General features: G+C 62.3%; 1 protein-coding gene across 7 annotated transcripts; it reads left to right on the forward strand.

The window, feature by feature from the left end:
• The first annotated feature begins 226 nt into the window (after positions 1-226).
• On the forward strand, positions 227-27,673 carry CSNK1G2 (casein kinase 1 gamma 2). 7 transcript variants are annotated; one of them, XM_022557163.2, is made up of 12 exons: positions 232-505; positions 17,717-18,149; positions 24,844-24,884; positions 25,029-25,098; positions 25,177-25,325; positions 25,424-25,658; positions 25,724-25,809; positions 25,888-25,972; positions 26,072-26,220; positions 26,382-26,465; positions 26,550-26,656; positions 26,776-27,673. In XM_022557163.2, exons 2-12 carry the CDS (start codon positions 17,966-17,968, stop codon positions 26,828-26,830), a joined length of 1,245 nt encoding a protein of 414 aa, XP_022412871.2. In that variant the 5' UTR covers positions 232-505; positions 17,717-17,965; the 3' UTR covers positions 26,831-27,673. The 7 variants fall into 7 exon arrangements, with proteins under 7 accessions (XP_089761863.1, XP_022412869.2, XP_022412870.2 ...); XM_089905737.1 differs by having other exon boundaries at positions 227-505; positions 25,888-26,220; XM_022557161.2 differs by having other exon boundaries at positions 227-505; positions 26,382-26,656.
• The last annotated feature ends 106 nt before the right edge of the window (positions 27,674-27,779 follow it).

The raw sequence follows: 27,779 nt of genomic DNA on the forward strand, positions 1-27,779 counted from the left end.
TCCGGTTCCTTCACCCCGCCCGTGCGCGCCTTCGCGGCCGCGCGCCTCCAGTGGTCCCTGGGGCTGCGGCCCGGCCGCGCTGGAGCAGCCGCAAAGCGCGGCGGTCGTCGCGCGGCGCCACCCGCCGCCGCAAAGCGGCGGGCGCGCCGCCGGGCCCCGCCCCGCGCGGTGACGTCACGCGCGCGCCCCAAGGCCGCCGGCCGCTGCGCAGTGGGCGCCGGGCCCTCCCCCGCGACGCTGGCGGCGTAAACGCGGGCCGCGAGCGACGCTGTGAGACCGGGGCGAGCCGGGCGCCCGCGCGGCTGGGACAGCCCGCGCCCAACATGCGGAGGCCGGCAGCTGCAGCGGCGCCGGAGTGGGGGCCCGAGCGGGCGCCAGAGCCGGAGCCGGAGCGCGAACGGGGTCCGGAGCGGGGGCCCGCGCCGCGCTGCTGAGGGAGCCTGGGCCGCCCAGCCCGGCCGCCCGGCCGCGGGGCCACGGCCACGACCACGGCGGAGGCCGTCAGGTAACGACGCGGACGCCCTTGTCGGCGGCCCCACCCCCGCGGACTCCCGGACCACGCCGCCCTTATATCCCGAGGACCTCCCAGTTCCGGCACCTCGCAGCCCCTACACCCGCACTTCGGACCCCCGCAGACCCCTGCATCCCGTGTCCCACACCCCGCGGACCCCACAGTCCTGACCCTTTCCTGTGGACCCCTGCACTGCCGACTCTGCTTCCCCACTGACCCCTGCACTGCGACCCCACTGCCCCTCCAGCTCACTGACCCGCACACTCTAGACCCCAACCGCTTAGCACTTCTCCCCTGCACCCCTGATCTTGCCGCCGCCAGCGACCCCCGAACTCAGGCCCTGTCACCTCTCACCCCCACTAATCCCCATACTGCAGACCTCGTTGTCCCTCCCGATTCCTCACTCCAGACCCTACTGTTCCCTCACTCCAGACCTCAGTGTCCCCCACTGTCCCTCAGCCCCACCCCACCTCCCCCCTTCACCACCCCCCAGCGCTCAAGCCCACGGTCTGCTCCCCGCGTCCTCCCACCCCTCCAGCTCTCTCTACTGGGCCCGTCGCTCCTCCCCACGCTGGCGCATACACTCGCCCCTCTGTGGCCCTGCAGGTTTTAGCGGGGAGCTGGGAGCAGGGAAGGGGAGCAGCAGTAGGGGTCTGGTCTGGGGGACCTGTTGTGGGCTGCTCAGGAACTCCCGGCTCTCGCCTGGCTGCGCCTCCCCCTTCCGCCCTCGCCACCGGCTTTGTTTTCCGGAAACACTTCGGATCAGGGAGGGGAGCGAGATGTCTGCGTGCCCAGCAGCCACACTCATCCCCTCCCTGCCCTGTGCTTCCCCTGTTTCCTCTGCTCCTGTTTTCTCAGGGGAAGTGTGTTCACTATCGGGCTGGGGGCCTGAGAGCACTGCTGTGACGTCCGAGGCGTCGTCCTGGGCAGGCTTTGGGCAGCTGGGGTAGTCCCTTGGCCTCCGGATGGCATTGTTTGCAGGAAACGGCCTGGAGAGCTCTGTGCACATAGGTGGAGCCTAGCATTCTCTCCCCAACCCCTTCCACAGGAGCACCCTGGCCAGGCCAGCATCTGGGACTCCAGGGTTGTTCACACATCCATCCTGAGGGGCTTCTGGGGGTCCCCCGTCCCTGCCCCAGGGGACACGGACAGGCTCAGTTGGCGTTTCCGGGCCCCCACGGGCTCCTGTGGCTCAGGGATGTGAGAGATCCGTGGGAGAGCACAAAGGCTCTGACCTGGGGGCAAGACCGGAGGCTGGGGGATGGCTCTGATTGGAAGGGGGTGGAGGCTGTGCTTGAAGGGAACCGGCTGAGCTGGGCCGCAGGTTTGAAAGGGGGAAGTTTGTGGTCCTCGCCAGGAGTTTGTTTTTATCTGCTGCGTCTCCACCAAGTTGTGGCTCCGCAGGCACGTGGCCAGGTGGGTTGGGGGGTTGACTGTAGCGCCCCCAGGAGCGCACACGGGCCTGGACAAGCCCGCCTCACTGTCTCCGGGGCCCCAGGTGTTCAGTTCCCCGGCTGCGGTGGTGTCAGTGGCCCTGCCTCTGAGGAGTGGAATGGGAGGGCCACTTGGGGGTGGTGGGTGTGGGCCAGGGGTCCAGCTGGTGGGGGGCAGCTCCCAGGCTGGGGGCCAGTTGTATGTGCTGCGTTTGGCCGTGGAGGGAGGGAGGTTGGGAAGGAGCTGGCTGGACCCCCACCCTAGGGGTGGGCCAAACCCTGGGGTCTGCAGCAGTCATCCAGCCTGGCTCTGGTTTTTCCGTGTGCAGTTGCCAGTTGGGTCTTCTGGTCTGATTTCGAGCTCCTCTAAATTTTTCTGAAGCGGGTTGGGGACAGGCGTCTCATTCCCTGGCTCAGAGATGTGACAGCAGAGCTGTGTGTACGCAGACTCCTCTGAACTGCTGCTGCTGGTTCCATCTTAACCTCCTCCTTTCAGCTACATAGTAATTACCTCTGGATTGCAAGAGGAAGTAGGTGAGGTATTTTGGGTTTTTTTTTAACACTGAAAGCTTTCTATCTGTTCGTCCCAGCTCTGGGGAATCCAGCCAGCCAAGAGGCGTTCCGGACAGCTGCAGGGGCAACCTGTGTCCTTGGGGGTTTACTGGTGGGTCTGAGCGAGCCCTCAGTGTGGGCCCAGTCCCCGCAAGGTTGTACCTGGGGAAGTAGCATCTCCCCTGGACGTCCTGGGGCACCAGGAACTCCTTGTTCCAGTGCTGCCCGGGCCACCTCAGAGCAGCAGGTTTTCTCCTCACAGTTGTTGTGGGTTTGGGTTGCTGCCCGCCCCCCCTCCCCTCCCCCCAGAGGCCTTACTGGGAGGCCTTACCAGGCTGCGGGCTGGGGAGGGAGCTGGCAGCGGGGTGTCACGGCCAGGGGCGTTGGGTGGGTCAGCATGGGTGGTGCGTGTGGCTTGGGGTCGTGGTCAGTGTCTGGGGCCCAGCTGGTGCTGTCACGCCCAATGGGGGCCTTGCTGTCGTGATCTAGGCAGTGGGGTGTGCTCGGGAGACCTCTGGCCGTCGGGTCGGGAATCTTTCCGCCGTGGAGGAAGGGTCCGCCAGGCCCAAGGCCTGGTAGGTGCGGAAGGCCCTACCTCAGGCAGCTCCGTGTCTGCCCATCCCCGTTTGGGAGCTTTGGGGGGCCTGTGCTGGGCGATGGCCCAAGTGCCCATCCTACAGATGAGGAGGTGAGGCCTGAGTGATCTCCAGTAGGAAGACCTATGCTCCCTGGGCTCCTCTGGCCCACAGGGGCTGCGAGTACCCATCTCCTCTCCTGGCCTCAGCCCCTCCCTCCTGCCCTGTCTTCCACAGGAGCTTCTGGTCCAGGCTGAGCCCACGCCCGCCTTTGTAGTGCGGGGCGCCATGCAGAGGGTCGGTGGGACTCTCCAGGAGAGTGGCTGGTAGCAGCACTTCCTTCTCCGAACCCCATGCGTCCCCTGGTACCCGGCACGGTCCACGGATGTGCGCCCGCCCTGCTGTCACGCAGCCCTTCCTGTAAGCCCCTTTCAGTGAGCGGCAGAAGCCAGGTTGCTCGGGACAGACCTTAAATTCCAGAGGGCGAGCCCCTCCCCTCACCGCGGAGACGCAGCCTGCAGAGCCCGTGCAGAGTGCGTGCGGGGCGCCAGGAGGTCCCAGCAAGTGCAGATGTCGCAGTGCCTGAGCGCCCCTGGTTGCGGGACTGCTCTCCCCCGGTGCCCCCGCCAGCAGCCCGTCCTTTGGAGAACGGAGAGCTGCCCACCGTCCTCCCGCTGCTCAGAGCCTCTCCTGCCAGTGGCGGGCAGGGGCACCCAGGTGCTGGATCTGGTCCCGGGTCATCCTGGGTCATGGTAGGATCGCTATTTAAAGGTAGAAATTGGGGCTTCTCTGGTGGCGCAGTGGTTGAGAGTCCGCCTGCCGATGCAGGGGACACGGGTTCGTGCCCCGGTCCGGGAAGATCCCACATGCCACGGAGCGGCTGGGCCTGTGAGCCATGGCCGCTGAGCCTGCGCGTCCAGAGCCTGTGCTCCGCAACGGGAGAGACCACAGCAGTGAGAGGCCCGCATACCGCCAAAAAAAAAAGGTAGAAATAGATATACGGTATGTATCACAACTTTACGTCAGTCTGTGATGCACCTCAGTCTTAAAAAGTTGTTCTTGGGGACTTCCCTGGTGGTGCAGTGGTTAAGAATCCACCTGCCAATGCTGGGGACACGGGTTCGAGTCCTGGTCCGGGAAGATCCCACATGCCGCGGAGCAACTGAGCCCGTGCTCTAGAGCCTGCGTGCCACAACTACTGAAGTGCGTGTGCCACAACTACTGAAGCCCGTGAGCCTAGAGCCGGTGCTCCGCAACAAAGAGAAGCTACCGCAACGAGAAACCCGCGCACCACAACGAAGGCCTAATGCAGGCAAAAGTGGAACTTCCGCCCTCTTGAATGAGGGGACAGCCCTGCCTGGTGTTGGGGGCCAGGCCGCTCCCCCGCCAGCCCCCTGCAGGACATAGGGTTGCAGGGCAACATCGCTCATTGTGGGGCCTTGGTGAGTGTTTGCGGTGCCCCCTCGCGGCCGTGCCCGTCATGGGGGGCTCTGCTCGCTGTGGTTCCAGGGCTTGGCTGGTAGGCACGTGGCAGAGCTCTGCTGGGCGCCCAGTGGGTGACCCAGCCGGGACCACGGGGCAGCTGGCTGGGGAGTAGGCTGAGATTAAGAATCCCAGGCAGAGAAATCCGGAAAGACCAGGGGCTTTCGTGGGGGGACGGTGGGGTGGTGAGGGCTGAGGTTGGGGGAGGTGCTTGGGGACACGTGCAGGCTCCCTTCCTCGTTGCTTCTAGAACAGGCCTTGGGTGTCATTTCAGGGGGCCACGCTGGGAGACTGGCGTCTTTACAGAAACTTGACCGTGCTGTGTGCCAGGCCGCACCGTCTCGGGGATCACCCACATGGACGGGCTGGCCTTGAAGCCAGCCGCTCGCGTAGCTTAACCCGAGCGGGCCGGGAGGGCCCAGGTCAGTGCCGATAGCTCCCAGGACCCCTCGTGCCACCCTGTGCGCCTGTCGCCCCACCAGTGCCCCACCTCCACCTTTGCTCTCACGCTTGCACGGGGGCGGTTTGGGGAGCTCCTGCCCTGGCCTGGGCCCTCCCTTGGACTGCCGGCCCTCAGTCATGAGCTGCTTGTTTCCTGAAGCTGCAGCCATGGGTCTAGCGGGAACCTGCATGAGGGACTCTTTCTAGAACCAGGTCTCTCCCCTCGGCACTGTGGGCGTTGGGGCCGGGTCATTCTCTAGGGCAGTCCCGTCGTGACAGCCGCAAACATCCCAGGCGCTACGCGGTGTTAGGGCGGCAGGGTCAGCCCGGCGAGCGCCCCAGCTGGGTGTTTCCTGCACGCCACAGCCTGCCGTGAGGGCCCGGTGGGTGCCCATTTCAGGTCCTCCCTGAGTGCGTCTCTGGGCCTCCACAGGCCCACCTTTGCCCCCAGGAGCTGGAAGTCTGTGGAAGCAGGTGGGGAGGGGACTGGCAGAGGGGAGGCCCGGAGGGATGCGGCTCATGTGACCTGGACGTGGTGGCTGGCCAAGGTCCCCCCATGGGGCAGTGTCTGCCCCCTTACCTCGGGCCGCCCTGCTGCTCGTCCGAGGGTGACCCTCATCCTCCCTCCTGGTTTCGCCCCTGGCCTCCAGGCTGCTGCCTGGGGAGTTGGAGCTTCCTCTGTGGCCGGATGAAGGGGGCAGAGCCAATCAGGAGAACGTCTCCCCTGGACGCTCCACTGCCTTCCCTCCAAAGCTGGGGCTCCAGCCTGGCCAGTCCCTACGTGCCCCTGGGTAGTGCCCCTCACCCAGGCAGGCTGCAGGGCGCGCCCGGCGCCTCTCACACCCCAGCCTAGGCTTCCCCGTCTGAAATGGTCATGACAGTACCCAGCTTGCGGGCGGTGCGGAGTATTTTGGAGGCCCAGGTATCTATCAGGGTCCCCAGCCCTGGTCCGCAAGACAGACAGGATGTAAGCCGTGTGGATGGTGGACAGTGTGCTGGTACCTGGTTGAAAAGTAGAAAGCAACAGGTGACGCTCCGTTTATGTCATTTAATTTTGTTTTTTGAGGTATGATCATTGAAACGTTAATTGGTATGAGAAGTTACTGTTGAGGCGGTTTATGTCCTTCCTATTTGCGTATATATCCATACTAGTGGCTCATCACCATTTGGAAGCTAAGTTTTCATTGCAAACGCTTGATTTTAACAAATACACGGACTTGAGTAGAAAACATCAGTGCCTTTGGCAATGTGAGTCCTGGCAGAGGCTGTCTGCGCTGCTGTCAGTCATGGCCACGTGTAGCTGATAACAGAGCGGGGCGCCCAGTGAAATTTTACTTTCAGACAAACCACCGAAAATTGCTTAGTATAAATAGGCCTCAAATAGCACATTGGACATACTTGTAGAAGTTATTAGCTGCTTATCTAAATTTCCGTGTCAGCTGGGCGCCCTGTGTTTTTATCTGTGTCTGGCCACCCCGGGCTGGTGGCAGCCTTCCATCTGGGGCTCGGGGCTGTGTTGGCCTCAGTGGGTTGGGGCCGGTGGCCGGCCTTGAGGTGTGGAGGGGGACCTTTGCAATGAGGAGGTGGTGCTCCCAGGCGGCTGCAGGCCCCGCCCCGGCCTCCGCATCTGGGGGTGGGCTGGGCATCTGGTGACTGATGTAGCCTCTGGTCAGTGGAGGCTGCTCCAGCTTGCGGCCAATCTGGGGGACCAAAGTCAGGGTGCTGCTTGCTCACTGAGCGGGGCCAGAGGCCAGCGGGGCAGTTCTGGGGCGAGAAGGGAGCTCCTGAGTGTGCCCAGGTGAGTGTGAGCCCGTCCTGGGCCATCGTGGGGACACCTCTGCACCCCTGGGGCCTTGTCCTGGGCCGCTGGGAAGGACCGAGGCCGTGAGTCAGCCCTTCCTCCTCTCCCCACCTTCTCGCCGGTGTCTGCGTTTCTTACCTCCTGTGGGCACGAACCCCTTGTCCTCTGAAGGATTTATTGCGTGTCTGTCACAGAAGCTGCTTCAACTGGTGGGAGGGGGAGGCGTGGCTCTGGCAGCTGCACGTGCGTCGGACTTTGATCTGCGCTGGACAAGCCCTGTTCTCTGGGCTGCCTGCCAAGCCTCACGCCCTGTGCCCCTCCAGACAGCTTTGTGGAGATGCCACACACGTCCCCGGTTTTAGCTGAGGTACGACTCCCAGACCATGAAGTTCGCTGGCGAGTACACCTTGGTGGTTTTAGTGTATTCACAAGTTGTGCAGCCGTCACTAAAATCATTTCCAGAACATTCCATCACCCCCAAAAGAACCATGTCCCCATGAGCAGTCACTCCCCAGCCCATGACAGCTACTCACCATTCTCTGTGTCTGTGGATCTGCCTGTTCTGAACGTTTCCCATCAGTGGAGTCGCACCCTGTGTCTCCTGTGTCTGGCTTCTCTCACTGAACGTCGTGGTCTCACGGTCCATCCACGTGGTAGCGAGTGTCAGGGCTTCACCCCTTTTCGTGGCTGAGTGGTGTTCCGGTGTGTGGAGGGACCACATTATTTATTCACTCCTCAATTGATGGACATGTGGGTCGTGTGTACCTCTTGGCCATCATGAGTCATGCTGCTGTGGATGTGCAGACACAGGTGTGCGTGGACGTGTTCTCAGTTGCCTCAGGTGGACACGGAGTAGGCTGAGTGGGGACTGCGTGTTTAACTTTTGAGGAACCACTGCTTGTTTTCCATGGCGGCTGCACCACCTTCTGCCCCACCCGCCATGGGTGAGGGTCCCGTTTGTCCACATCCCCGCCAACTTCCTCTCCAGGTTCTGTGTCCTGGCCTCTCCCAGCATCTCTCCTGTCCTGGGTTGGGGGTCTGTCCTTTGTGGTGGTGTCTGTCTCCTCAGAGCCTGGGAACCCTGGCCGGTTTTTGGAAGACCATTCTCCCACTGTCCTGCACTTTCCAGAATGCCAGCCCTTTGGAGCATGTGGGCGCTGGGGCTGGTCCTGCCCTTTGACATCACAGACAACGGGCTGGCCCGTGGACTTCGGTCCTGGCGCCCTCGGCTGCTCTCCTCTGAGCAGGCGTGTCCAGTGCCTGGAGTGACCGGCAGGCCCCACCGGGCCAAGTGGCCCCCCCAGTTGTGATACCACAAAACCACTGTCCTCTCGTTGGTGTTTTCAGTAGCAAAAGCCACACGCACATTGAGGAGAATGGCCGTTATGACAAAGCGTGGGAATGTCTTAAGAACTTGCTCAGAATCTAGGAGGTGGGCACCAGCCACGCGTTGGTGAAGTCCTTCCAGACCGCTGAACAACACGGGCGTGTTTGTAAGCGGGTCCAGTGACACGCTGTGGACGGACCCGTTGGGATTGGCTGCGGGTTTCCTCCGTGTGGGGGAGAGAGACCGTCTCAGGCTGCGCCACGGGAAACGAAGCCCTGCGCCACGGGAAACGAAGCCCTGTGGGCCTCAGGCAAGCTCCTGGTGCACCACATCCAGGTGGGGGGTTGGGGAGGGAGGACTGTGGAGGCTCCAGCCTGGATGCAGGAGCCCGGCCCATTGGGCAGGCGCTGGGCCTCCTTCCCAGAGGCAGCTGCCTCGTGATGCCCCCGGCCCTGAGGGGAGGGCCCGGGTCTTTGTCCCTGACTCCTCACCTGGTGGGGGGCTGGCTGGACGGGTGGGCTGGTGGGTGTGGTTTTCTGGCGAGCTTGCAGGTGCTCTGGGGGCCCCTTAATGTCCTCCCTCGTGTGTCTCTCCGGCCCCTGCGTCTGCGTGTCCCCCCCCCACCCCCGCAACCCTGCTTCCGTGCCCAGCCGGGGCTCCGCGTGAGGCTCCGTGCTGAGAACCCTCTTCCCCACCCTTTCCCCCCCCTGCTCCTGAGCTCAGGAAAGTTTGCACGTGCTGGCAGGGGCAGGGAAGGCACAGAGGAGCCCCTGGGCTGCAGTCTGGCTTCCTTGCTGTGGAAGCGCGGAGGCCGCTTCTGAGGGCCCTGACGTGCCTCTCCCAGCACCTGGCCTGGGAGCCCAGGTTTCCATCGTTTCCATCGGCGCACGTGTCCCTGCCCCACGCTCTGGCCCGCAGAGGCCTTCGCGTTACTTCCCTGCTCTGCCCCTTGTGCTCTCGGACCCCTTTCAGCAAGTAGCCGCCATGTTCCCCCCGGGACCTGCTGTGTCCCTGGGGAGCGCGTTGGGTGGATGGGCTGCTGTCGATGGCGGTGAGCGCCGTGATGCTCTTCGAGGGGCTGGGTGGGTGACATTGGACTGGAGTGGGTGCTGGGTGGGTACTGGGGGAGCTGCTAGAGGAGGTGGAGGTTGTTTTTTTTTTTTTTTTTTTTTTTTGCGGTATGCGGCCTCTCACTGTTGTGGCCTCTCCCGTTGCGGAGCACAGGCTCCGGATGCGCAGGCTCGGCGGCCATGGCTCACGGGCCCAGCCTCTCCGCGGCATGTGGGATCTTCCCGGACCGGGGCACGAACCCGTGTCCCCTGCATCGGCAGGCGGACTCCCAACCACTGCGCCACCAGGGAAGCCACGAGGTTGTTTTTTAAATAGATTTTATTTTTTTTAAGTTATTTATTTATTTATTTTGGCTGCGTTGGGCCTTAGTTGTGGCACGCGGGATCTTTCCTTGCGGCGCGGGCTTCTCTCTTAGTTGTGGCGCATGGGCTCCAGAGTGTGTGGGCTCAGTAGGGATCGAACCCGCGTCCCCTGCATCGGAAGGCAGACTCTTACCCACTGGACCACCAGGGACGTCCCTAAACAGACTTTGTTTTAGAACAGTTTTAGATTCACAGAGAGGCTGTGAATCAGTTCAGAGGGTCCCCGTGTGCCCACGACCAGCCCCTCAGCACCTCCCGCAACCCAGCTGATGGGCCCGTGTTCATACGTCATCCTCAGACAGAGTCCATGCTGCCCCACGTCCTCTCTACCCCACGTCCTCTCTGCCCCCCAGGCCCCCGGGCTGTGCTGGTGTCGCCCGCTCTCCTGGGGTGGGGGGCATGGCCGTCTCCCTGTCTCTGTCTCCTCTCCTCACAGGGCACCCGTCACAGCTTCAGGCCCACCCTCATTTGCAGATAAGGTCACAGTCCCAGACTCCAGGGGTGGGACGTGTCTTTGGGGGACACAGCTCAGCCCCCTCCTGGGACTGATATGGGGCTGCAGTGCAGGCACAACTGACCTGAGCACCCAGGACGAGGGGTCACGCAAGGCCTGTCATGTGGGCCGAGATGGTGCTGCCCCCTCCACGGGCAGCTAGCTCACTGCGAAGGTGTGGACAAGGCCTTGGCGGAGGGGCTGCAGGGAGAGGCCAGCCTCCGCAGTGATGGAAGGTTCCAGACCTGCTCGTCCAGGACAGTGTGCGGCAGCCCCGGCGGTGCTGAGCTCCTGGCACGTGCCTGGTGCCACCGAGTGCACTTCTGTGTGTTTGCCTTCTGTTAATGCGTGGCCCATGTGCTGGGGCAGGACGGTCAGTTGTGCCCGTGCAGCCGGCCCGGCCCTGTCTCTGCGCCTCCAGTTGTCTTGTGTTCCACCTGGCATCATGTGGGGTTTGGACGCCCGCCGTCCCCGTGATTGGACTCCTTCTGTGCCCCTTCCCGCCCTCCCCGACCCCCTCCTGTTTTCCTTTTAGCTCTCTGTCGGGAGACTTTTAAACGTGCCCAGACGTAGCAAGAGCAGCCCAGTGAGCCCGTGGCCCGGGCCCACCCGTTGCCAGCATTGCGAACGATGCAGCATCTCAGCTCGTCCCAGGTGCTGTGTCCAGGGGTCACTGCCGAGCACTCCTCCGGTAGGTTCTCGAGTCGCCCCTGCGCAGAAGCGCCCGATGACTTCTGGGCTGAGGCTGTGGGGTCTGTCGTGAGAACGTTTCAAGTCTGTGGAGAGGTTTGAAGGAAAGCGCTGTCAGTTCCCCAGTCCTCCTGGGCTCGCCTGTAACTTGGCTGCACCTGTGCGTCTCTGCCCACACCTGCTCTTCATGACCCCGAGCCTGCGGCTGCCCCCGAGCGTGAAGTCTGGCCCCCTTCCACACCTATCTCCAGGGGGCGCAGCGTCTGGGCAGCAGCCCTGCGCATCCTGTCGGGGCCGCGGGCCGGCTTGTGCCGCACACGGACTTTTCCTCGTGGTTGCTAAGAAGGTGATGCCGGGCTGCGGCCTCGGCGTGCTCCAGCATTGCTGGTGGCGGTTACCTGCAGCCTCCGCCAGGTGGGGTGCCCCTTCCTCTCCCGTCTACTCAGGGTTGTGTTCCATTGTCTGTAAATCAGTGTGTTGTGACCCATTTCTGCCTAATTCATTTAGGTGTCGACCTCGTCCCGGGGGCTGGTCACTGTTTTAGGACCACTTCCTAGCTCTGTGCTGTAACTCCACGTTGCGGTGACCTCAAGCTTCTAGGCTGCGGCCCCAGGGCCGGCGCGTCTCCAGGGTCCGGGTCCCTCTTGGGGAGCAGTGCATAGGCACCAAGACCTGACGCTCGGGGTGCTCACGGCTGCTGGGGTGCCAACCCCGGCTCTGGGTGACCCTGGGGAGGAGGCCCTCCCTACACGTGTCACCAAGGCCCCGTGGGACGGAAACGGGCTCAGCCTGATGGAGGGACACGCGTGTCCGGAGGTGCCTCAAGGGGGCCGCAGCCACGATCTCACCAGAGTCCCGGCACTTCCCAGGCGGCACCCACCAGGGCCTGCCGTGTGCGGTGGGGCCAGGCAGCCTCCAAGGGGCTGCCCCCAGGAGGGAGGCTGCCCATCTCCGCCCCAGACTGGCCCTGCCTCTGGGCCAGGGCTGCGCCTGTGATGTCGGCCAGGGACTGTGACATCACTGGGTGGAGGCGCTCAGACAAGGGGGTTCCCGGGGCCTCTGCGAAGGGGACCTGGCCCGGGCCCTGACGAGATGGAGGACCCCCCAAAGAACACGGCAGGTAACTCACCTGAGCTGGAAGGCAGGCCAGGGGCCGCCTGGGGACTGGCCTGGGGGGCGAGGGGGGGGTCGTCGGGGCTCAGTGGGGCCTGTGGAATTTAAGTTGGCCATGGGGGCCTGAGCAGAGCCCACACCCCTGGAGGGCCTTCCCTGCATGGGGGGAGAGTCCAGGTGCCCCTGGGAGGACCTGAGGGCCATGTTGGTTGGATCAAGACTGGCTTTGTTTTAGGGTTGGGTCAAGGACTGGGTACACCCCCCCCATGATGAGTTTTAGCTTTGGCGCTTGCACCGGGGCTGGCATCACACACACCTGCCTCCCGGTCCCCCAGGTGTGCCGGGGGGCACCTGCAGACGCCCAGGCTCCTGGCAACGTTTGGCTCTGGTTTTAGCCCTGTGTCCACTCTCTGTTACCCCTGCTCCCCCCAGGTCAGTGGGGGACTCGCTCTTGCCATCCCCCCTCAGGCCCCAGGAGGGGACCCAGGATAACCATCCTGTGGATGGTGGGGCGACCCCTCCGTGCGCGCTGCGGGTGGCTGCTCTCGTTTGCGGGGTGAGCAGGGCTGGCGTCCTGTCCCTGGGAGGCTCAGGGTCTAGGACTCCTCCCCCGCCTCCCTGTGGTGGCCACACGCCTGCCTGTTGTCAGGAGGCGGATGGAGGGCCGTAGGCCTGCCCTGCTGCTGTCGGCCCGGCTGGGTGAGCTGCGGTGGGGCCTTTGGCGTCGCGTGTGGGCTGCGGGCCAGGGTGGGGAGTACACACGCCAGAGTCTCTGATTTTGTCCTTGGCTCCCCGCCTGGAGCCCCGTGGACATCGGGGCGTGGGGGCCAACACGGTGCGCCTAGCACCGCAGCCCCTGTCGACGCGGGCTGTGCCCTGGCTCTCGGCTCACACAGGGCTCCTTCCCTGCTGTGCCCGGTCATGCCCGTCTCTGCACGGCGCCTCCTGGACTCTTGGCCCACCGGCTGCCGCAGGTGTGCTTGCGAACGTGCCTCTCCGCGCTGGCTGGAGGGCCCCCTGCTGGACAGTGTGACCGGGAGAACAGGCCTGCTGCTGGGGGTTGTGGCCGGGAACCCACTGCTGCCCGAGCCCTGGGCGCAGAGTAAGCGCTCACCTAACACAAGCCATCCTGGGAGGCGGCAGAGGAGAAGGGTCTGCCGAGGGGAGTGTCGCCGGACCCCGAGGCTTGCGTCCTGCAGGGTCTGGGAGCGAGGGCCTGGGAGTGAGCACCTGGGGGTAGGGGCGCTTCTGAACAAGCCCGAGGGGGCGTGTCTCGTGGCTTTGGGGCCGTCAGAGGTTCTGTGAGCTCGGAAGGGTTTGCACCTGGGGACGTGAGGCCAGGCGGAGGCGAAGGCCGTGCCTCTGTGGATCTTGGGCTGGGGCCGAGAGCACGTCCCGCCTGGCCTGAAAGCGGGGGTCGTGGCCCGGAAAGGAGGCCTGCTAGGGAGCCAGGTGCCGGCGGCCAGGCACGGGCTCCCAGGCGGGTGGGCTTGGAGTACAGAGGAGTGGGGCCCTGGGAGGGGTTCCTTGTGTGTGCTGTGGGGCTGGGCGGTGTCGGGGCGCCCCGCCCCATGAAAGCTGCTTGCACAAAGCGGGACCCAGACACGAATCCCTGCCCGCGGGGGTGTGTGGGTTGCGGCGGCGGGACGCGGGACGGCGAGGCGCCCGCCCCGCACTGGCGCAGACGCGCCCAGTCCTCCTGGCCTCGTCTGCGTGGAAACCACCCTCAGAGGTTCCTTAAGAACCTCCGCGCTCGTCCGCTCCCGCTTGTGTGTGCGTCCCCATGAGCTCACGGCCCCGTGGTGGCCTGCTGCTGGCGTCTGCCTGCCCTGCACCCTGGCTGCTTCTGCCACTTGCAGGCGGGAGTGCCTGGCGGGAGCGCGCGGGGCATCCTCGGGGAGTGGAGCCAAGGAGCTGGGAGATCGCAGGGCTCAGCTTTTAATCTTTGAAATTCCCGTGGGTTTTACATCCACCTCTGGTGTGCCTGCGTGTGTGTGCACAGGCGTGTGGTGGTTTGTTTTTTTTTTTGTTGTTGTTTTTTTGATTTAGTTTTGGCTGCATTGGGCTTTCTCTAGTTGCGGCGAGTGGGGGCTACTCTTCACTGTGGTGTGCAGGCTTCTCACTGCGGTGGCTTCTCTTGTTGCGGAGCAAGGGCTCCAGGTGCGTGGGCTTCAGTACTGTGGCACGCAGGCTCAGTAGTTGTGTCTCGCAGGCTCTAGAGCACAGGCTCAGTAGTTGTGGCACACGGGCTTATTTGCTCCACGGCATGTGGGATCTTCCCGGACCAGGGTTCGAACCTGTGCCCCCTGCATTGGCAGGAGGATTCTTAACCGCCGCGCCACGAGGGAATTCCCCAGGCATGTGTTTTTAATTTCTTTCTGACAGGAAAGAAAATCCGGCTGGAAACCACCCTTAAGTATCTATCAGCAGGGTGGCCTGTAGATTTTGGTGTTCCCTCTCTATGGAATCTGGGAGGACTTCAGCAGAATGAATGAGGGTAGCGTGTCCAGGCGTGTGGTCCGCGCACAAGGTGCCCAGGGTGTACAGGGCACGGGTTCGCTGCGTGTGTGCAGGTCTTGAAACAGCAGACGCAGGGGGCCGGGCACCAGGGGCAGTGGCCTCAGTTTTCTGCAGGAATCCCACGCCGGCTGGTTCCCATCTCAGGGAGTGTTTGCCTCCTGCCCAGTTCTGCTCCATCTGGCCTCTCGGCGGCTCCAGAAATGAGTCGTGTGCAGTCTCCTGTGTGGTCAGGCGTCTGGCCGCTCTGAGCCTGGCTCCACCTGGTCCCTGTGCGCACCTCCCCCACTGCTGCGTGCCTTTTCCACAGGCACCCGTGAGATGAGCGCGTGTCCGGCGCTGGCACGGGCTCTGGGGGCAACGCGTGCCTGGAGGTGAAGCAGGACCCCCACGCCCCGGGCAGCTGTCCTAAAGCTGGGCGGCAGCAATGCCGGGGGATGCGGAGGGCGTGGGCGGGCGCGGGAGGGGGGCAGCTCCTCTGGCAATTAAAATAGAACTTCCACCTGACCCAGCAGTTGCAGCCTAGTAGGTCCGAGCCGGGAGACAGCACTCGCCTCCTGGGGGTTGTACACAAACGCCCCGGCCGCATAGTTCACCGCAGCCCAAAGGTGGGCACAGCCCAGGTGTCCTCCTGTGGATGAGCGCGCCCTCCACGCGTAGCAGCATCACTCCGCCACGGGGAGGACAGAGGCCCTGACACTCGTGGACGGACCCTGAGAACACGATGCTCAGTGAGAGAAGCCAGACACAGAAAGACCCACGGTGTCCGATTCCACTGATGGGAAACGTCCAGAACAGGCAGATCCACAGACACAGAGAGTGGGTTCGTGGTTGTCAGGAGCTGGGGAGGGGGGGAGGAGGTGACTGCTGATGGGGACGGGGCTTCTTGTTGAGGTGATGGAATGTGCTGGAATTTGAGGTGATTGTAGCACAACTCTGCAAGCATAAGCCGTGGTTCAGTAAGAACCGTTGAACTGTCCACTTTATTTATTTTGGCCTTGCCGCGTGACATGTGGGATCTAGTTCCCTGACCAGGGATCGAACCTGGAGCCCCTGCATTGGGGAGCATGGAGTCTTAGCTACTGGACCAGCGGGGAGGTCCCACTATTTCTTTTGTTGTTAATGTAGTTATTTCCTTGTAAGTTTGTAACAGCTGTTCCCAGTTGACTCCCAAATTCCTGATGGTGAACAGCTGTCCGCCCGCCCACCCCCCCCCCACAGGGAACTAACCGCTTACAGGTGGGGAGCGGCCTGGCCCGTGGCGTCGGAACCCCTGAGACGCCGAGGGTGTGGGGAGTGGCCTGCTCTGTTAAGGGCCCGGATTCTGGGCCACGCCCCTCCCTGCCTGCCTTTGGGCCTGCAGTGCCCCTGTGGCGTCCCCTTGGCTCAGATCCATCTCCTGCGAGTGCAGCCGGTGAAGGTGGAGACAGACGGGTGGCCGCCCGAGCAGGGGCACCGCTTGGCCAGCGACCAGTGTGTCGTCCACAGGCGCGGACAGCGCTGCTCGGGTGGGGGCGCGCGGCCCCGGGCCGGCCCCTTGCTCGGGTGGCGCGGCTGCGGTGCTGGGGTGTCGGCTGGTGGGAACCCCAGGCAGCGGTGGAGCTGGGCGCACGGTTCTTGTTGGGGTCGCATTGTCCACACACACCGTCCACGTGGTTGGGAAGCTGCCGGCCTTAAATGGTGAGGTTTGTCCTGAAGCCTGGGCCCCTGCCTGTCTGGGCATCTCCTGGGCTCCCAGGCTCTGGCCGCTCCGGCCCTGCACGCCCCCCCGGGCAGCGATGACCTGCATGGGTGCCGAGCACGGACTGGCGTGTGCACGCATGTGTGAGCATCCCCCCACCCCGTCCTGCCGGCTGTGGGCCTGCCTCTAGGCGCATGGCCAGAGGCCCCCTCATTTGGGCCTGTCCTCGGCCTGCGACTCTTGGCACCTGTGCCGTCGGTGACACACGGTTGCTGGCTGGCCCTTCCGTCCATCAGGCCCTCGGTGGTAGGTGGGGGCGCTGGGGGCCATGTGGGAGGCCAGTTGGGGGCTCGGGCACCCACGGGGGTGGGAGGCGACCCCCTCATCGCACCCCCAGGGCACCGGGCCTCAGTGCTGGTCCTGCCACAGCCCGCCGGGGGCTCCCCCGGGTGCCTTCATGGGTTGTGGATGAGCTACAGCTGGGCCGCCTACCTGGCGTCAGGGCCCTCACCTGGCCTCACCTCCCCCCACCCCTGCAGACATTCAGGGGGCGTGGCCTCCACCAGGTGTCAGCCCTTGAGTGCTTGGTGGGGAGGGGAGCATAGGTGTGAGCCTCGCAGTGGCCAATCTGGGCCCGAGGGGAGCTTGGGCAGGCAGAGGGCGTGGGGAGGTGTCATAGGAGCAGGTTAGTGTTTTCTTTCTAAAGCGATTCCTGTGGCTTTGGCGTGAGAATTGGCCAGAGGGGACAGGAGGAGGCGAGGGCCTGTAGGAGGGCCTGTGACCCTCGTGAGAGGAGGGAGTGGCTTGAGAGGCTAGGCCAGCTGGCCGGGGAGAGCCCCGTCCGTCTGAGCTGCAGGGTGACTGGTCCACATGGGGGTGGGAGGAGGGAGAAGCCGGCACCACAGACAGACCTTGGGAGTGTATCCCCACCCCCCAGCTCGGGTGGCCAGCCCCTCCCTGTAACCTGGAGGGCTATCGGGGTGCCCACCGTTCCCTCCACAGCCCCAGCTTTCTGCTGGAGAGGCCAGGCCGGACTTGCCTTGGGGGCGCGTGTCCAGCCAGCCCCGTCAGGCTCACAGCTCATCTGCCCGCACTCAGGGCCCTTGCAGCCCCTCCTGCCCTCTCACTCTCCCGCAGCAACAGCTGGTCACCCACCTGTCCACAGGGTCACGGGCTCCTGGAACGAGGCCCAGGGACGTTGATGTCACCTGGATATTGGGCAGGGGTGGGGTGGGGGAGAGGCAGCTCGGAGGCCCCCCAGGTCTGTGGCAGGGGCCTGTCTCCTAGCCTCGGGCACTTTCTGCTCTGCACCTGTCCTCTTCTGAGGAGCAGTGCTGGGGCCTCTGTTGCTCAACTAGGCGTCTCCTCTCCCAGCACAGCCGTCCTCTAGCCTGGGGTGGGCCGGCAGGCGGCACGTGGAATTCTCGGAGGCCCGAGCCTCCCTCCCCTCTGCCCCCAGAAGGTCACAGGTTGCACGAGCCTCCCTCCCCTCTGCCCCTAGAAGGTCACAGGTCGCACCTGCATGTCAGAGATCTTTCCAGAACGCGGTCCCGCCACCACTTAACGCCCAGTCCTGGGTCCCCTGCCAGGCTGTGCTCTGGGCCCCGGGGCGCGTGGCGGGCGGGCGCATCGCGGCCTTCTAACCCGTGCCTCTGTTTCTCCTGCAGCCGAGAGCCACGAGATTTGAGCTCCCGGGACCCGTCAGCAGCATGTGTCCTCCCCCCATGCGTGACCCCGAGGCCACCGAGAAGAGCGCTGCGGCCGGGCCCTCGCGAGCGCCCGCGTCTCACTAGCAGGAGCCCGCCGGGCGCCATGGGGTGCTAGCCCTGAAGAGCTGCCGCGACCACAGGTCTCCGTGGAGCCGGGATTTGCACGGCAGCAGAGTCACCGTGGAGAGGCCAGGGTACCACAAACTTATGGATTTTGACAAGAAAGGAGGGAAAGGGGAGTCGGAGGAGGGCCGGAGAATGTCCAAGGCCGCCGGCCGGAGCAGCCACAGCGTCCGGAGCTCGGGGACCAGCTCGGGGGTCCTGATGGTGGGCCCCAACTTCCGAGTCGGGAAGAAGATAGGCTGTGGCAACTTCGGGGAGCTCCGGCTAGGTGAGCCCCGCTCGTTCACTTCCGGGGACGCGGGGGCGGGGGTGGACGTGAGGGCTGGGAACGCAGGTAAGCGCGTGTGGGTTTCTGTCCCCCGCCCCCGGAGGAGGCTCTGCAGAGGGCTGGACCCCGACAGCTGTGGGGCGGTTGTGCCAGGGGCCCCAGGCCCACAGAGCTCAGGAGGCTGGTGATGCGGAGCTGGGGGTCCAGGGGCATCTCCTGCACAGCACTTAGTGGTTGGAGCTTAGTGGTGGGCGACCCCCAGCCCCCGTCCAGTGGTCCGTGTCTGTCTGTCGGCTGGTGTTGCTGGTGTCTGACATGCCCAGCGGCCTGCGAGGCTGGGAGAGGCCTGTCCTGAGCCTGAACCTTGGCCGTGCCAGAGGCGCTGGGATGGGATCAGCAGCGGGTCCTCACTGCCCTGGGCTCTGGGTCTGAGCCAATGGACTGCCAGCAGCGGGGGCCCAAACTGCTCATGGGAAGGGCGGAGGTGTGGGAGAGACAGGCCCCTCCCCCGGGTGCGGGGCCCTGCGTGCCCAGCCTGATCTGTGCTGCACGGTGGCCGACTCTTCAGCTTCCCCGACGGGGCTTCCGCGGCCCAACCCTGCTGCCCCATTAGTGTGTGCACGTATGTGTGCTCACACGCACACTGGCTGGCACACTCACGTCCCCCGGCCCAGTCCTGTCCTATAGCCTGGGGGTGCCCCTTGTGGCTTTGGGGACCCAGATGGCTGTCCTGGGTTCTGGCCTTGGCATTGGGAGCCACAGCCTAAACAGCACAGGTCTGGGTAAACGGATGGTGGAGCGTGCGTTGGGGACTACGGGGGTAGTGGCTTTTGGCTTAAAACGCTTTTGAAGGATCAAGGTTTGGTTGTTGCTCCATACCTCAGTATGCGAAACCCGCGGTACAGAGGGCTCACTGTGCTGGTTGTGCTGTGGGGTTTTATGTCAGGGGCTGGAGCAGCTGCAGATTTCGGTATCCTCTGGGGCTCCTGGAAGCATTCCCCTGGAGGCCGAGGGGCAACTGTGTTCCTTCCTGCCAGGCTCCTCCGGCTCAGTGCCTGTGGTTTTCTGGGCCTGCAGTTAGTCGCTGTTTGTTACTCTATCTGTATGACTGCACCCCATTTTGTTCGTGCGTTCTCCTGCTCAGGGACCTTTGGCTGTGCCCAGATTTGGGGTGTTGTGAATAAAATTGCCCTGAGCACCTTTCTTCAAGTCTCGTGTATGAGTGTTTTCATCAAAGTGCTGGGTCACGTGTGCTTATGAGAAACTGCCAGGCTGGTTTCCAAAGCAGTCGTACCCCCTTTGAACTCCCGCGGGCAGCGTGTGAAGGTTCTCAGTATCCCACATCCTCATCAACACTTGGAGTTGTCAGGCTTTTCCACTTGGAGCGTGCTAGCGGGTGTGAAGTGGTGCCTCACTGTGGACTTTATTTGCATTTCCCTGATGACTACTGTTGACCACTGTTCTCCTGTATATAGTATGTCTTGTCTTGTGCCTGTTGCAAAGATTTTTTCATCTCTGGGTTCAGATGTTGATTCGGCCTTAATTTAAGGTGTGGTTTTTTTTTCTGTTTATCCTGCTTTGGGTTCATTGCGCTTCTAGGGTATGTATATTAACGCTTTTTTGTTAAATTTGGAAAAACTTTGCCATCATTACCTCAAATGTTCTTTCTGCCTCTGTTTAGTCTCCTCTCGTTCTCATACTCCAGTCACACATTAGGAGTGTTTGATGCTGTCCCACAGGTCCCTCAGGTTCCTCTCAAGTTTTTTTTCAGTCTTTTTTCTTTCTTCAGCCTGGATAGTTTTTACTGCCTTATTGTAAGTTCACCCTTCTTTTTCTTCTGCAGCGTCCAATATATTATTTGATACATCCACTGAATTTTTCATTTGATACATGGTATTTTTCACTTCCATTTGATTCCCTTATTTTTCTGTTGAGATTTCCCAACTGCTTGTTCATTTTGCCCATCTTTTCCTTAAAATCCTTGAACATACTTGCAATAGCTTTTTTAAAGTATATATTTATTTATTTTACTTATTTTACTTATTTATTTTTGGCTGCATTGGGTCTTAGTTGCGGCGCGTGGGATCTTTGTTGCAGTGCACGGGCTTCTCTCTAGTTGTGGCACCTGGGCTTCTCTCTAGTTGTGGCGTGCAGGCTCCAGAGCACATGGGCTCTGTAGTTGTGGTGCATGGGCTCTCTAGTTGAGGCATGTGGGATTAGTTGCCTCGCGGCGTGTGGGATCTTAGTTCCCTGACCAGGGATCAAACCTGCATCCCCTGCATTGGAAGGCAGATTCTTAACCACTGGACCACCAGGGAAGTCCCAGCTTTTTTTAAATTGAGGTATAGTTGATTTACCATGTTGTATTAATTTCTGCTGTACAGCAAAGTGATTCAGTTATACATATATTCTTTTTTAAATGTTCTTTTTCATATTGGTTTATCATAGGATACTGAATATAGTTCTTTGTGCGATACAGTAGGACCTTGTATCTGCTGACGTGTTAACCTAACATCTGCTAACCCCAACCTCCCACTCCATCCCTCCCCCAACCCCTCCTCCTTGGCAACCACCAGTCTGTCCTGTATGTCTGTGATTCTGTTTCATAGATAGACTCCACATATAGGTGCTGTCACATGGTGTTTGTCTTTGTCTGTCTGACTTGCTTCACTTAATATGATAATCTCTAGGTCCATCCGTGTTGCCACAAATGGTATTATTTCATTGTTTTTTATGGCTGGGTAGTATTCCACTGTGTGTGTGTGTGTGTGTGTGTGTGTACACATCTTTTTTCTCCATTCCTCTGTTGATGGACATTTAGGTTGTTTCCATGTCTTGACTGTTGTAAATAATGCTGCTAATGAATACAGGGGTTCATGTATCTTTTTGGATTATAGATTTGTCTGGATACGTGCCCAGGAGTGGGATTGCTGGATCACCTGGTAGCTCTCTTTTTAGTTTTCTGAGGAGCCTCCACACTGTTCTCCACAGCGGCTGCACCAATTTACATTCCCACCAGCAGTGCAGGAGCGTTCCCTTTTGCAGTAGCTATTTTAAATGCCGTGTCTGTGGTGCCTTTGGTGCTGTTTTTCCTTCTTGCAGTGCTGTTCCTTTTTTCACATGTCTAGTGATGTTTTATTGTCTGTTGGACAATGTGGGTGCCACACGTGAGGCCCGGATCATGCTTCATCCTGGCGACTCATCATGACCCCACCAGGGACTGTTTCTCAGCTTTGATAGGGTGGGTGGCAAGCAGGCATTACTCAAGGGCTGGGGTCGCCCCCTCCCAGTGTGTGGGCTTTCTGGATTCTCAGCCAAATGTCCGGGGAGTTCAGGGTGGCCTCCGTGCTCTGGGTGGTGGAGGCTCCAGCGTCTTCCTGCCCTGTGCAGCCCCGGCATCTCCCTTCTGCTCATGGCCCCCCGGAGGCGTTCTCTGTCAGGCCTTGCAGACTCTCCCACTTTTCACACCTACTGCTGAGCTGGCTGTTGGTGAGGCTCAGAGCTGTAAATCCAGACTTCAGATGCCCGCATGCACGTGCGCGCACACACACTCTCACCTTAAACTCATCTGGACTCCAGGACTTTGGCTTCCCCACGTGCACAGTCAAAACAGGAGGTTTCTTGACCAAGACACAGAATAAGATGACCAATTACCAGAAAGGATCAGTTAGGCATCATCAAAGTTTTAAATTTCCAGAAATGTTGTTTAGAGCACGAGTAGGGGGGCTTCCCTGGTGGCGCAGTGGTTAAGAATCCTCCTGCCAATGCAGGGAACAGGGGTTCGATCCCTGGTCTGGGAAGATCCCACATGCCGCGGAGCAACTAAGCTCACGCACCACAACTACTGAGCCCACGCGCCACGACTACTGAGCCCACGTGCCACAACTACTGAAGCCCGCGCATCTAGAACCCGAGCTCCGCAACAAGAGAAGCCACTGCAATGAGAAGCCTGTGCACTGCAACGAAGACCCAAAGCAGCCAAAAATAAGTAAAATTAAGTTAAAAAAAAAGCACGAGTAGGCGAGCCACAGACCGGGTGGTGCTATTTGCTGAGCACCATTGGACAAAGCGCTGTCACCCAGGACGCAGGAGAAGACAACAGCTTGGTCAGTAATAAAAAAACAGGTGCTGTGATTAAAACTGGGCCAGAGATCTGAACAGACACCACCCAGAAGCAGACGGACAAGTGGCTAGGGGGCGTGGAGGGCACCTCGCCTTGTTGGCCCCGGACAGGACTTCTGCTCCGTGCGCAGCACAAGCCAGCAAACCTGCCTGAGAAGTGACAGGAAGGCCCGTGCGCAGCGTTCAGTAACGGACACTGGAGGTGGGCCAGGTGTGTCCGTGCTGCGACGGACGCGCCCGGGCAGGAAGCCAGAGCGAGCCGCGTCATGCGTGTGCAGGGAACCCCAAGGAGCAGGGAGCATGTGGGGTGGCGTTCCGCCTCTCGGGAGGTGAGGTGGCGGTGACGCTGTCTGTCCTCACGGGATCGGGGTGGCCCAGGAGCACGCATTTGCCAAAGCTCATTAAATGCTCTGCGTTTCCCAGGTAAATGCCTCCTCCCAAGGGAAAAACAAGCACTAAGTACAAATCGAAGTTGATCTGCAGGCTGCAGTGTTTAGGGGGCAGGGTGCTGAGGTCTGCAACTTCCAGATGCATCTGAAAATGAGATGAACAGGGGATGGCTGTGCAACAGAACAGAGCAATCGCGGATTGTGTGACCCAGGCAGCCAGGGTGAGGGGCTCCCTGCGCCCAGCTCTTCCCGCTTTTCTGAATGTGTGAAACTTTCATCATAAAACGTGGAGGGGAAACACAAGAGGCATGCCTGTTATTTAATGAAAATGAGGAGGACTAGATGGGCGCTTTCTTTCTCTGCCGCTGGGTGCCTTTTACTCGTAGTAACCGAAGGAGTGGAATCTGCAGGAGGGGCCCCTGCGGGCACCCCCTTCGCACAGTGGCAGTGAACAGAACAGAGAGGTAGGAAGCTGGGAGAGGAAGAAATACAGCTGTGACCTGTCTCGGACGGCATGATTGCCCATGTGCGGAGGCCAGAGTAGTCTTTCAGTAAACAATTAGAAAGGAATGAGTTTGGCAAGGCTGCTGCATATGCCAACACAGATCGACTGTATTTCTCTGTTGGAGCAACGACTGGAAAGTAAAAATTTAAGAATAGCCCCGATCGTGTAAGAGCACCAAAAGCCATCAGGTGCCTCCAGAACAAATCTCACGAAGGCCGCACACCCTCTCTGCGCTGAGCAGTGAAAGCATCGCTGAGAGAAGTTAACTGGAGACGTGGACGGCATGGTTCTCCGCAGACTCGGGGCCACCCCTGCAGTTGTCTGGGGACCAGCTGACTCTACAGACGGGGACGGACACCAGGGCCTTGGAGGAGCTGAGGCTGAGCTGAAGACTCCAGGCCAAGCACCACAGTGATGAGACAGCCGGGATGGGCAGGGATCCGGGGAACCGACTGACAGGCATGCGGGCCCCTGACTTGGGCTTGTGGGATCGTACACACCGGTGTCTTGGCCACCCATGGGTGGGGCGGAACTGCCTGGTGCAGCTGTCTCCCAGATTGTCCCACTGCAGTGGGATGGAGAGGAAGCTGAGGCCTCTTCCCACACTGGATCCTCTCAGAAATAAGACGCAGCAGCACGGCACTTCAGGCGTGAGGTCGCCTGGAGGAGCAGCGCACCGTGGGGCTGAGTCGGAGCTCAGGACCTGGAAAGGCGGGACGGCAGCACCGGGAGGGGCAGAGGGTGGAGCGTGTGCACAGCGCTCACCGCGCATGCAGACGGCCACCCAGGGGCTGGCCCACACCGTGCATGCAGACGGCCACCCAGGGGCTCAGCCACTGGTAGGAACTGTAGCAGGTGAACAGCTCGTGTTTTTGCAGTTTTGTGAGGTTGAGTGCCATGGCTTGTTCTCCGTGGGCACCTGGAGGTCCAGGTGGGCCAGCGATGGGCCGCATGAGACGTCCTGCCCCCAGGCATGTCTGTCTAAGCTGAGGACGCAGGTTACGCTCCCTCCTGATGGGCTCCTGGCTGGGGCCCCTGCTCCACAGCGAGGGGGCGGGGCTTGTCCACTGGACGTGTACAGCTCAAGGCCGGAGTTCCTGGCGTTGTGGAATGGGGGGCGCCTTCGGGGGTCCCTAGAGGCCGGAGCGGTGAGCACAGGTCAGGTGGCGGGGGGGGGGCTCACAGAGCCTCTGGGGATGGCGGGGGGGAGGGTGTGTGGGAGGGGTGTGATGTCTCCTCCAGGTTCCCTGCGGCTGGAGCTGAAGAAAGGCCTTGGGGTCACCAGGACTCTTTGTTGTGTTTTCACTTTTTTAGATGGGAGAAGTTGGAGCGTGTTGGCGTGCTGGCGGGAAGGATCCCGCAGAGGACTTGGGAGCAGCCCCGAGTGGGCGGAGGCAGGGTTGGCCTCTGGGGCGGTGCTGGAGGAGAGGGCAGGACGGCAGGGAGGGGGCCCAGGAGATGAGGGTGCGGGGGCAGATGTGGGTGCCCACGGCCGGTGGGAGTACCTTGCGGGCCCGGGAGGGATGGGCCCATCCTTTTCCCTTCCAGGTCCGGGAGGGATGGGCCACGCTCAAGGAGGGCTGCCGCAGAACAGGAGGTGCCCCTTGGACGGGTGGGTCGTGAGCGGTCTCCTGTGTGCTGGGGGTCCTGCCGACCTGACGTGCCTCTCCTCCCACAGGAAAGAATCTCTATACAAATGAATACGTAGCTATCAAATTGGTGAGTCCGGGCCCTGCCCCCTTCCCCCAGTCCCCAGCCCGGGCAGGCCCCTCGCCGGCCCCCAGCAGAGGCTGTCCCCACGGGCCGGGAGGAGGGCAGGACCGCGCCCTGCGTGACATCCATGTGTCCCCTCGTCCCTCCCAGGAGCCCATCAAGTCCCGGGCGCCGCAGCTGCACCTGGAGTACCGCTTCTACAAGCAGCTCAGCGCCGCAGGTACCCCGGGGCCGGGTGTGGGAGTGCAGGGGGAGCCCGCCCGGGCGTCGCGTGAGTCTGTGTGTCCTCCACCCGCAGAGGGCGTCCCTCAGGTCTACTACTTCGGCCCGTGCGGGAAGTACAACGCCATGGTGCTGGAGCTGCTCGGACCCAGCCTGGAGGACCTGTTCGACTTGTGCGACCGCACGTTCACTCTCAAGACAGTGCTCATGATTGCCATCCAGCTGGTGCGGGCCACGGGAGGGCGAGGGGGCCGGATGCTGTGGGGCGGCAGAGGGAAGGTGGGCAGGGCGGAGGGAGCCCGCTGAGGCCCGCCCGCCCGCAGATCACGCGCATGGAGTACGTGCACACCAAGAGCCTCATCTACCGCGACGTGAAGCCCGAGAACTTCCTGGTGGGGCGACCGGGCACCAAGCGGCAGCACGCCATCCACATTATCGACTTTGGCCTGGCCAAGGAGTACATCGACCCCGAGACCAAGAAGCACATCCCGTACCGCGAACACAAGAGCCTGACGGGCACGGCGCGCTACATGAGCATCAACACGCACCTGGGCAAGGGTGAGCGGTGTGCAGGGTGGGCGGGGGGGCGCGAGGGCTGCGCTGACCTGCCATCCCCCCCGCAGAGCAGAGCCGCCGTGATGACCTGGAGGCGCTGGGCCACATGTTCATGTATTTCCTGCGCGGCAGCCTGCCCTGGCAGGGGCTCAAGGTGGGCGCACCGGGGCCGGGGCGGGGCTGGGGGTCTCTTGCGGGCAGCGCCTCGGTGCCGACCGCGCTCTCCCTGCAGGCCGACACGCTCAAGGAGCGCTACCAGAAGATCGGGGACACTAAGCGGGCCACGCCCATCGAGGTGCTCTGTGAGAGCTTCCCAGGTGAGGGTCTGCCCCCCGTCCCCCGCACTCCCCGCAGACCCCCTGCCCAGTGCTGCCGCCCCGCTCCTCCACGCCCCCCAGCCCTTTCGCTGTCCGCAGAGGAGATGGCTACGTACCTGCGCTACGTGCGGCGCCTGGACTTCTTCGAGAAGCCGGACTACGACTACCTGCGCAAGCTCTTCACCGACCTCTTTGACCGCAGCGGCTTCGTGTTCGACTACGAGTACGACTGGGCCGGGAAGCCCCTGGTACGTGGGCGGAGGGGAGGCTGGTGCTGGAGGGGCCCCTGGCGCGTGGGGGCAGCTGGCAAGGACCCTGAAGCCCCTGTGCTCGGGGGCGGGGGTGGCTGGCACGTGACGTGGGGCGGGGGGTGGCTGCCGGGCCTCAGCCGCATCCTGCCCCCTTGCAGCCCACGCCCATCGGCACGGTCCACACCGACCTGCCCTCGCAGCCTCAGGTTCGGGAAAAAGCCCTGCTATACAGCAAAAACCAGGTGAGGGGCCGGCCGAGGACCCCAGCAGCGTGGGGGTGGGGAGAGCAGGGCCTACAGGACTCCCCTGCCCCTCTTGCCCCGCAGGCACTGAACTCCACCAACGGGGAGCTGAATGCCGATGACCCCACCGCTGGCCACTCCAACGCCCCCATCACGGCCCCCGCAGAGGTGGAGGTGGCTGACGACACCAAGTAAGGCCCCCGCGGTTGCTGGGGGCTGGGACTCCCTGGGCCCACCCCCTCGCGCCCGTTCCCCCATCCCCCTCTTCTCCAGCCTGCGCCGCCTCCCAGCCTGTGCCCGCCCCTTCCAGGTGCTGCTGTTTCTTCAAGAGGAGGAAGAGAAAATCTCTGCAGCGACACAAGTGACCCCGGGGCCGTGGCCTCTGAAGCCTCCCGCTGCAGCCCCTCGGGGCCCGCTTTTCCACGGCCACGTGGCCACCGCTGGACGCAGACTGCAGGCCCGGCAGAGCTGCCAGCCCCCGCGTGGGGTCACTTCCTTCACGTAAGACTTTGGCCGAGATTTCTACACCTGTGTCTAGTCCTCCCCTCCGAGAGCATTAACTATTTAAAACAAGGAAGAGAGAAAACCACAGCGGCCGCCCTGCCTTGTGCCCCCGCGCGTCTGCTGAGTAAGTAGCGCGGCCGCCTCCGTCCAGCCCGCCGCGCGCCCGTTAGTGTCATAAAGTGCAGCTTGTCTCCCTCGATCCAAAGGCCGTTTTCTCGAGGGGGCGCTGCGGGGCGTTGCTGCCAGGGGTGAGCCCGCCCTGGGCCTCCCCAGACCAAAGGGGAAGGCGGGATGAGAGCGGCCCCCAACTGAAATGCTGCACCAAAGCCTGGGCCGGTGGGCGCAGCCCGCGGGGGGTCTGCACACCTGCTCGTGGAGCCGCCGGCCTGGAACTCGGGGTGGCCACCGCGTGGCCCGTGGGCTCCTTGTGTCGCTCTGCGCTGCCGGCCGAGCCGTGGAGACAAGCGCCTTAAAGCCCATCCGAGCCCCGCAGGTGCGTGTGGAGCCGGCAGCCCGTTGGTGCGGCCCCCGTGGTCCCCTGGGGCCCGCGTGCTGAGGGCAGAGCGACTGGGGGCGCCCCGCGTGTGCGTCTAGGTCTTGCTTTACAAAAAGTGTACAGAAATGGCACTTCGTTTCTCTGATGCTTCCTGGAAGCCATAGAACTTAGGGGCTTTTTTTAAAAAATAAAGGAAAAATGAAACCAATTCTGAGCGTGGTGTCCAGTCTTTCCAAGGGGCTTGGCTGAGGCAAGCAGCAGCTCAGATAGCCAAGTCCCTGGGAAGGGACAGGCTAGGAGGCAGGACAACTTGG

Source organism: Delphinapterus leucas, unplaced genomic scaffold (genome assembly GCF_059928025.1).
Source record: "Delphinapterus leucas isolate spDelLeu-1000000601 "Yukka" unplaced genomic scaffold, BTC_Dleu_Yukka2 spDelLeu_asBTCV2_sq25, whole genome shotgun sequence".
Taxonomy (NCBI): Eukaryota; Metazoa; Chordata; class Mammalia; order Artiodactyla; family Monodontidae; genus Delphinapterus; species Delphinapterus leucas.

What these genes read in the sequence shown, in the direction of transcription:
- CSNK1G2 (XM_089905737.1), top strand. Translation starts at nt 17,966, where the DNA reads ATGGATTTTGACAAGAAAGGAGGGAAAGGGGAGTCGGAGGAGGGCCGG. An exon ending in TGCCCTGGCAGGGGCTCAAG is followed by an intron (nt 25,810 to 25,887) that starts GTGGGCGCACCG and finishes CTCTCCCTGCAG; the next exon opens with GCCGACACGCTCAAGGAGCG. An exon ending in GAGGTGGCTGACGACACCAA is followed by an intron (nt 26,657 to 26,775) that starts GTAAGGCCCCCG and finishes CGCCCCTTCCAG; the next exon opens with GTGCTGCTGTTTCTTCAAGA.